The 10,000-nt window shown below is 45.3% G+C and overlaps 2 protein-coding genes across 2 annotated transcripts in view; one reads left to right on the top strand and one right to left on the bottom strand.

The window, feature by feature from the left end:
* Positions 1 to 1,162: 1,162 nt before the first annotated feature.
* tmem178a (transmembrane protein 178a) lies at positions 1,163 to 4,820 on the top strand (the record flags this gene model as incomplete). The annotated part of the gene is made up of 4 exons (XM_084465996.1): positions 1,163 to 1,658; positions 2,299 to 2,412; positions 3,337 to 3,474; positions 4,591 to 4,820. The coding sequence occupies 4 exons, from the start codon at positions 1,163 to 1,165 to the stop codon at positions 4,818 to 4,820; spliced, it is 978 nt and encodes a 325-aa protein (XP_084322122.1).
* Positions 4,821 to 6,985: 2,165 nt separating this feature from the next.
* LOC311340617 (sodium/calcium exchanger 1-like) overlaps positions 6,986 to 10,000 on the bottom strand; it is a gene marked incomplete at both ends in the record, with an annotated part of 7,847 nt that continues 4,832 nt past the window's right edge. Inside the window, 3 exon segments of the mRNA XM_084465481.1 lie at positions 6,986 to 7,362; positions 7,668 to 7,955; positions 8,558 to 8,657. Coding sequence (XP_084321607.1) covers positions 6,986 to 7,362; positions 7,668 to 7,955; positions 8,558 to 8,657 — 765 coding nt within the window.

The raw sequence follows: 10,000 nt of genomic DNA, 5'->3' as shown, positions 1-10,000 counted from the left end.
GGCGATGTCAGAGAGGATCCCTGAAGCTCACCCACACCATCCTAACCTGGGTTCTGTTGTTCCATGGTTAGGCGTCTATTGTTTCAGAGTTTGGGCTGTATTGTTCTACGGTGAGGCTCCTATGGTTCTACGGTTAGGGTTCAATTGTTCCAGAGTAAGGGTTAACTATATCCTGGCTTATATTGTTTCAGAGTTTGGGTTTTTATGGTTCTAAAGTAAGGGTTCAATAGTTCTGTCTATCCTGGCTAGGGTTAGGGTAAATACACGGCCTCTCAAGCCCTTTGACACGGGATCTGTTAGTAAGGGATGGACTAATAGAATGGACTGGGTTATTGTTGGGTTAGGGTTCTGTCATTCTATGGTTAGGGTTCTGTTGTTCTAGGGTTATATATTAATATATTCATCCATATATATATCTTTATATTTTATTTCTATGTTCATATATCTTTATTTGGATTTATAAATCTATATGCATACCTATATTTATTAGCTATACATCTGGATTTATGTATCCATATTTAGATATAATTTAGATATTTATATTTATTAGTTATTGATATATATCTGTATTTATACATATATATTTATATATCCGAATTTATCTTTATTTCTTTTTATATATCTCTATTTATGTATTAACATTTATATATCTGTAATTATAAATCAATATTTCGATATTTATATGTATTATATATATATATATATATATGAATATATCCTAATTTATAAATCTGTATTCACGAGTTATAGATATAGTTGTATTTTTTAGATGCAGATATATCTTTATCAACTTTAGTGTCTTCCGTATATTATGTTGTGTAGATAGGAGAGAGAAAAGAGGAGAGACGAGGAGACGAAAGAGAGGAGAGGAGAGGAGAGGAGAGGAGAGGAGAGGAAAGGAAAGGAGAGGAGAGGAGGGGAAAGGAGAGGAGAGGAGAGGAGAAGAGAAGAGAAGAGAGGTGAGAGGAGCGCTTGGTTTCCAGTCTCCTTGTGCCCTGACGCATGTTGACAGGAGCTAATGAGAGGTGCTGAGGAGGAGGAGGGGGTGCAAGCCGAGGTAAAGCCTGAGATCAGCAGAGCGGGCGGGTGGGGGTGGTGCTCATTGCCTTCCCTCCGCTGATCGGCAGTAAAGCGGCTGGAGGAACCGGAGGAGCATGAGGACATGATGAGCCGCGGAGAGCCCATGGCGGGCGGCCAGAGCGACCACCCCAAAACCCAGGGAGAGGTCTCCGCCAAGCCCGGAGGAGAGGTCTCCACCAAGCGTTGGGCAGCGGTGACGGCCAGCGGCCTCGCCATCAGCGTCGTCTCGCTCCTCTTACTGGTCACTGCGATCTTCACCGACCACTGGTACGAGACGGACACGCGCCGGCATAAGGTGAACTGCGACAAACACTCGGACTACAACGACCAGAAGAACCGCGAGATGCCCATCTACCACCTGCCGCTGCAGGACAACCCGCGGCGAGACGTGGCGCTCATGAAGCCGATCCACGTCGGCAGTCGCGAAGAGGAGCTGCTGGAGAACTGGCGCGCTATCCTGGGGATGGGCATCCTCGAGACGGAGTGCGGCCGTCCGCTGTTCTCCACCTTCTCCGGCCTGTGGAGGAAGTGCTACTTCCACGGCCTGGACGCTGACATCGATAAGCTCATCCGCAAAGGTAATGCATCACCTATCATCATAATAACTATATATCTTACAGTATATCATATAATAACAATAATCTCATTATCATAATAGTATGTTATGCTATGATAATAACATCATTATAACTACTGGTTATACTGGGAGCTTCCCAGTACAACCAGTCTGCTTCTGGTTCTACTTGGAGCTTTCCAGTATAACACCAGACTGCTACTGGTTCTGCTGGGAGCTTTCCAGTAGTGGGAGCTTATAGAACAACAGTCTTCTTCTGGTTCTACTGGTAACTGCCTACAACCACAGCCTGCTACTGGTTCTACTGGGAGCTTTCCAGTACAACCACAGTCTACTTCTGGTTCTACTGGGAGATTACCAGTAGAACCAGAAGCAGACTGGGAAGAAGAACCACAGCCTGCTTCTGGTTCTACTGGGAGCTTCCCAGTAGAACCATTCTGTAACTAGTTCTATTGGTTGCTGCCTATGCTACAACCACGGTCTGCTACTGGTTCTACTGGAAGCTGCCCAGTACAACTACAGTCTGCTACTGGTTCAACTGGCAGCTGCCCAGTACAACCAGTCTGAGGATACAGTGGATGAGGGTTTGATCGTTGGATCAAGCCAAGTAGATCTGGGTGATCATGTGACCACGTCTTCCTCAGGTATTGCAGATCGCTGTTCTGCCATCAAGTATCATTTCTCTCAACCAATCAGGCTGAGGAACATCCCTCTGAACCTGACCAGAACTATCCAACAGGATGAGTGGCACCTGCTGCGTGAGTACTCTAACTATCTTGTGAACTAACTAGTTCAGCAGACAACCAGCTAGCTAACTAACTACTCCACTAGCTACCTAACTAGTTAGTAACTAGTTACTAGTAACTAGTTGACCTACTACTCAATAAAAAAACGAGCTAACTAACTAGCTAGTCAACAAAAAAACGAAATCAATAATTGACTAGCTAACTAACTGCTGTATCAACTCATTTTGTGTGAGTACCTAACTAATAAACATACTATCTATCTAATTTACTGTTGAGTGAGTACACAAGACTGACATAGTACGACAGTCCTAACATAGTAATTCTCAGTAGTATCATATTATAAATAGTCGTATAAGGTGTAGCTATGTTTTCTGTGGCAGGTTGTCACGGTAGCAAGCTCTAAGAAATGTATGTAAGAAAGACGAGCAGTTGTCATGGTAACAGTTCAACATATTATTGTTCTGTGAAAATGTTAAATGTGGATGCATGTGTGCGTGTGTGTGCATGCTTTTGTGTGCTTGTACATGCCTGTGTATATGTGTGTGGTTGTTTTTGTTTTGTGTGTGTATGTGTGTGTATACATATGTGCATGTATGCATGCTTGTGTTTATCTGTGTGTTTGTTATGTGTGTATATGTGTGCCTGTGTGAGTATGTGTATCTGTTTGTTTGTGACTGTGTCTGTGTCTGTGTGTGTGTTTGTGTGCCTGTGTGTGCCTGTGTGTATGTGTATGTGTGTATGTGTGTGTGTGTGTGTGTGTGTGTGTGGGTGTGTTTATGTGTGCGTGTGTCTGCCTGTGTGCGCGTGTGTGTTTATGTGTTTGTGTGTCTGCCTGTGCGTGCACATGTGTTTGTGTGTTTGTGTGTGTGTGTTTGCCTGTGTGTGTGTGTGTGTGTTTGTGTGTGTGCATGCGTGTGTGTGTGTGTGTGTGTGCAGACCTGAGACGTATCACAGCAGGGTTCCTGGGCATGGCTGCAGCGGTCCTGCTGTGTGGAATCATTGTGGCATCGGTCAGCTTCTACTGGGAGGAGAGACTCACCCTGCATGTGTCGGGTCTACTGTTCCTCATGGCTGGTAACATAGAATAAATACAGTTATATGCATACATATTAAACATAGATACACACACATAATATATACGTACACACACATATAATATATACATATATACATATACATATGCACACATATAATACATACACAGATATACACATAAATATACATACAGATATATACACACATATGATGCATAGATAGACACTAATATATACATATAAACACATAGTACATAATATGTATATATTTATAAAACGGGTGGCTTAAATCAAGCGATCTGATTGGTTCCCAACTGTTGTATATTGAGCGTATACACACAGCTATGACGCCCGTTCAGTTTACGGAGTTCAGTATCACTCCGCGCCTAACTTGAACTGTTGTTTATTTATATATAAAAGCAATAGCATAGTTCACTGAAGCCTAAAAATATGTTAATTGCTGGAGAGGGTGGAAATGTTGTAAAGCAATAGGCACACGGTGAGTGAACTCGATAGTAGGCTAAATTGCCGGCGAACCAAGCTACCGTCTCTAGCCTAGCCCTCTCTCTGAAGGACGCTATAGTGTGTTGCATAGCAACTGCCGTACACTTTGCAGGCAACCAGGAGGGACTACTTTTTTGTATTCGTTAAAAAAAATGCTTTTCCGACTTTCTCGCTTTTTCAAAATTGAGGGTGTCTATGACTTTCATTTCGCCATACTTACGTAACCGTTTTATAAAAGCAATAGATCACTTCAGTCAGTGAAATGTGCTGATTATACCACAGTTAAGGGGGTCACCGTCCCTTAGCTGCGCGTCGGTATGGACAATGCCCCTTAACTGTGGCACATAGCACAGCCTGTCGTGATCTATTGCTTAAATATATATATATATATATATATATATATAGACACAAATATATACATATACACACATACAATATATACAAACATATACAAATATATACTGTACGTATATATATGAAAAAACATTCTACATATATATTTACACACATATAACAAATACATCTTTATATATATAGATGTATATGTGTATCTACATATATACATAGATATCTATATATATAGATCTGTGTATGTATGTGAACACCAAAATGTATTTGTGTTGCTTACCAGTGTGTGTATCTTCATATCCAGGTATCTTCTGCACCATCTCTCTGTGTACGTATGCGGCCAGTGTGACCTACGACCTCTCCCGGACCCCGCCCTTCATCTACGGCCTGCCGGGTGACGTGGATCACGGCTACGGCTGGTCCGTCTGCCTGGCCTGGGCGAGCCTGGCCCTCAGCACCACCGCAGGCTGCATCTGCACCGCCTCCCCCCTCCTCTCCCGCACACCCAAAGCCTCCCGCACCTCCTCTGTCTGAAGAGGTGCAGCATCCACCCTCAACTCCCAGCCATCATGCAACTAACCGGGAGCTAGGCCGCAACTAACCTGCAGCTAACCTGCAACTAACCTGACCCTAACCCTCAGCCAACCCTCAGCCAACCTGCAGCTAACCTGTAACTAACCCTCAGCCAACCTGCAACTAACCTGCAGCTAACCTGGGGCTAACCTGCAACTAACCCTCAGCCAACCTGCAACTAACCTGCAGCTAACCTGGAGCTAACCTGCTACTAATCTGCAACTAACCTGAATCCAACCATCAGCCAGCCTGCAACCAACCTGCAACTTACCTGAAACTAACCCTCAGCCAACCTGCAACTAACCAGAAACCAACCTGAAACTAACCCTCAGCCAATCTGCAGCTAACCAGCCACTAAACTGAAACTAACCCTCAGCCAACCTGCAACTAACCTGAAACTTACCCTCAGCCAACCTGCAACTAACCAGCAACTAAACTGAAACTAACCCTCAGCCAATCTGCAGCTAACCTGCAACTAACCTGCAGCTAACCTGCATCTAACCTGAAACCACCCTGCAACTAACTTGCAACTAACCTGCAACTAACCTGCAGCTAACCTGAAACCACCCTGCAACCAACCTGCAACTAACCTGAAACCACCCTGCAACCAACCTGCAACCAACTTGAAACCAACCTTCAACTTACCTGCAACTAACCTGCAGCCAACCTGCAGCCAACCTGCAACTAACCTGCAACTATTCTGGAAATAACCTGCAGCTAACCTGCAGCTACCCTGAAACCAACCTGGTTGCAGGTTACAGGTTGGTTAAAGGTTAGTTGCAGGTTAGTTGCAGGTTCAGAGTTGCATACTAGCAGTCTGAATACAACAAGCAAGGAAGGGGCGGATTTCAGGAATCTGACTGTTAATCGAGAGGATGAATGGTTCATCCATCCAGCTGTGGTTCTACAGGACCCCAACACCACTGGTTTCCTGAAGCGTGTTCTCCTGTCCAACGGTGGTTCTAAACACTACAAACTGCTCCCTTCATCCTCAACACTCTGACCTAGCTTCCAATCTCGGTGGAAGATGAACATTTGAGGAGTTGAGATAAGGTGAGCCTCTCTTAGTATTTCAAACGTCTAATGTTTCAGAACTCTGATATTTACAAAGGGAAGATGCAAAATATTTGTTGAGACCAGAACTTCTCAAATAATGGTGTGACAATAATGATGATATGTCTGATACTAGCCTGACAATGCTACATGCTAGCTTGACAGAGCTACATGCTGGCTTAATAAAGCTACATGCTAGCATGACCAAGCTACATGCTAACTTGATAGGAATATGCTAACTTGACACGGCTTCATGCTACTTAATGGACGTGTGTTATGTACGATTGATATACTGTGTTCAGAATGGGTTGGGGTCGAGGCGAATTGGGATTTGTTACAATTACATTTTTACTAGTAGAAAGAATATGTACAGTATATAATGATCCAATCATAGCATATTCTATACAAATGGATTTCATTCGGACCAGAATAATGGAATAATAATGAATTATATTAGTCTCTGTAATGACATTATAGATATGATGTTCCTTTTGTCCAAAGGGCTATACAACTTTCAATAGTCTTTAAATAAATCCAAATTTGTGTCGAGTATAAAGATGTGCTGTACAGGATTCATTTTGATGTAAACTGATGATGCTTAACTTCTGGCCCATCCCCTTCACTGTTTGCTGTTTTAACCAAACACCACAGAAGTAATTCAATAAAAAGTATTTAAAATGCCTGGGAAAGTTTGACACAATTATTGTGCTTTATACCATTAGAATGCTTAATACAGTTCTTGTTCTCATTTAAACTTCATGGTACAGGTTTATTACATATAAAGAGAGAGAGAGAGAGCATGAGAGAGAGAGAGAGAGAGAGAGCACGAGAGATATGGAGGAACACAGGAGGTGTGTCTGCAGGGTAGACTTAGGAATCAACAAACATGTTTTAGGTTACTCTATTTTTTTATTTTTCCATCCGTGATGATACAGTACCTAACCCTGGGCTCAGTGCAGTGTCTATATGAGAGGTACTAGTTACAATGAAACATCAAGTAAGTCTACAGGTCACAAACTTGCTAGAGGTCCAGGTGTACCAGTGTTTCTAGACCTGGTAGAACCTGTCCCTGGTTAGAAGGCGTGGATGTGGCAGTAGGCCTCTAGAGAGGACAGCAGGATGTACACGAGCCAGAGGCTGAAGAACAGGCAGCTGGTCAGCACCTTGGGGCCCCGGGGGCCTCCCAGCTCCCCCCCGATCGACGGCCGCCGCCGGTACAGCAGCACAGCCACGCACACCAGCGCAAACACGGTGAAGAGGGTCACGGAGAAGGCCAGAGTCCCAGGGTCCACCCGGAACCAATCCCCCTTGGCCTGGTGGTACACGGCGGCGATGGACCACGCCACGCCGATGCCCAGGAACACGTTGACAGCGTTGCTGCCCGTCACGTTGCCGATGGACGCATCCGCATACTGGTCCTGGATGGCTGCCACCTTACTGGCAAATGTGTCTGATGGACGTAGATAGAGATATAGAGAGATAAAGAGATATATTTATAAATATATACTGGTCCTGGATGGCTGCCACCTTACTGGCAAACGTGTCTGATGGACGTAGATAGAAATATAGAGAGATAAAGAGATATATTTATAGATATATACTGGTCCTGGATGGCTGCCACCTTAGTGGAAAAAGTGTCTGATGGACATAGATGGAGATATAGAGATATATGTACAGATATATACTGGTCCTGAATGGCTGATATGTAGTGAGCGCTAGATGAGAGAGATATGTATCTAGAGATAGTGCACGTACCTGGTACTGACGTCCCTAGAGCTACAAACACCACGGCGGTCACAGAGTCCTTGAGTCCGACTGTGCAGCCGAAGTGGGAGGCGAGGTCACCGATGAAGGCGGTCAGCAGACCGATGGAGGAGATGGACACCACGAAGCAGGCCCAGCCATTACAGTAGTCGGTCGGGGGAACGAGAGCAAACAGCAGCTTCCAGAAGACCGTCAGGAAGTGCATGACGTAATCAAAACAGGAAGGGAGACGTTTCTCCACCTGTCCGTCCTGCTCCTCCTCATTGTCGTCGTCATCTACTTGGAGACAGACAAGAACAACTTAACCATGTCTGGTAGAGTCTAGTAGAGTCCACCTTCGGAAATCATTCGCCGTCGTCTCACAGTGATTAACCTCTGGGGACAACAAGCAATATTTCTGGGGATAACAGATTTCCGGGCCAAGACTTCCTCTTAAGTGCGCCGGTCATTGTTTACACTCCGGTTAGCAACTTGAGGTGATTCACACAAGAATGGCGTGAAGAGGTGGAGTTGATAGACGAGGCCTACGACCCGACTGTCTGCTTACACTACAGCGGCTTGTTTCAGATATGAGGCTAGTCTGATACAATAGTCTATGGGTTTCCGCTCAAATGGATTGGTCAATACTACTCAGACTATCAACAGACTACAAACAGATACAAGAAAGTTTCAGATACCAAAATCTTGGACTAAAGATTCTGTATTTATTTGCAGATAAATGTTTATAGAGATTAAGTAGAGACTAGTAGTCCATTAGAGCAGTGGAGACTAATACAGTTCAGTAGAGTCCAGTATGTACTAGTAGAGGTAATATAGTTATAGAGGGTATGTAGTCATGTTGGGGTAATAGAGGGTATTTGGTCATGTTGGGGTAGTCTCACCAGGGTTGACAGTAATGGCATCCCTGAACTGTTCCCTCCAGCTGTTGGTCCCGATCACCAGAGCCAGGTTGGTCTTCTTCACCAGTTTATCCACCAGGTTCTGGAGGAGAGACAACCTGCTTGTAATCTCTAGCTCTAACTCACTCCTGTAGCTCTAACTCACTCTGCTAGCTCTGACTCACTCCGCTAGCTCTAACTCACTCCTGTAGCTCTAACTCACTCCGCTAGCTCTAACTCACTCCTCTAGATCAGACTCACTCCTCTTTCTCTAAGTCACTCTAGCTCTTACTCACTCATCTAGCTCTAACTCACTCCTCTATCTCTAACTCACTCCTCTATCTCTAACTCACTCCTCTAGCTCTAATTCACTCCTCTATCTCTAACTCACTCCTCTATATGTAACTCACTCCTTTAGCTCTAACTCACTCCTCTATCTCTAACCCATTCTTCTAGCTCTTAATCACTCCTCTAGCTCTAACTCACTCTAACTCTAACTCACTCCTCTAGCTCTTACTCACTCCTCTATCTCTAAATCACTCTAGCTCTAACTCACTCTAACTCTAACTCACTCCTCTAGCTCTTACTCACTCCTCTATCTCTAAATCACTCTAGCTCTAACTCACTCCTCCAGGTCTTTTCATCATACTGCTCTCCCAGCGACAGAATGTTTCACATTGATGGCAGTACAAGAGGAAACACAACAGGCAGCAGGGCAACCAATACAACAGGCAGCAGGGCAGCCAATACAACAGGCAGCAGGGCAGCCAATACAACAGGCAGCAGGGCAACCAATACAACAGGCAGCAGGGCAACCAATACAACAGGCAGCAGGGCAGCCAATACAACAGGCAGCAGGGCAACCAATACAACAGGCAGCAGGGCAACCAATACAACAGGCAGCAGGGCAACCAATACAACAGGCAGCAGGGCAGCCAATACAACAGGCAGCAGGGCAGCCAATACAACAGGCAACAGGGCAACCAATACAACAGGCAGCAGGGCAACCAATACAACAGGCAGCAGGGCAACCAATACAACAGGCAGCAGGGCAACCAATACAACAGGCAGCAGGGCGGCCAATACAACAGGCAGCAGGGCAGCCAATACAACAGGCAGCAGGGCAACCAATACAACAGGCAGCAGGGCAACCAATACAACAGGCAGCAGGGAGGCCAATACACCAGGCAGCAGGGCAACCAATACAACAGGCAGCAGGGCAACCAATACAACAGGCAGCAGGGCAGCCAATACAACAGGCAGCAGGGCAACCAATACAACAGGCAGCAGGGAGGCCAATACAGCAGGCAGCCCATACAACAGGCAGCAGAGCAGCCCATACAACAGGCAGCAGGGCAGCCCGTACAACAGGCAGCAGGCCAGCCCGTACAACAGGCAGCAGGGCAGCCCGTACAACAGGCAGCAGGGCAGCCCGTACACCAGGCA

Source organism: Micromesistius poutassou (genome assembly GCF_964030765.1).
Source record: "Micromesistius poutassou genome assembly, chromosome: 3".
Lineage (NCBI taxonomy): Eukaryota > Metazoa > Chordata > Actinopteri > Gadiformes > Gadidae > Micromesistius > Micromesistius poutassou.
Note: the sequence above shows the minus strand (reverse complement) of the source record. Positions and strands in the feature narration are given on the sequence as shown.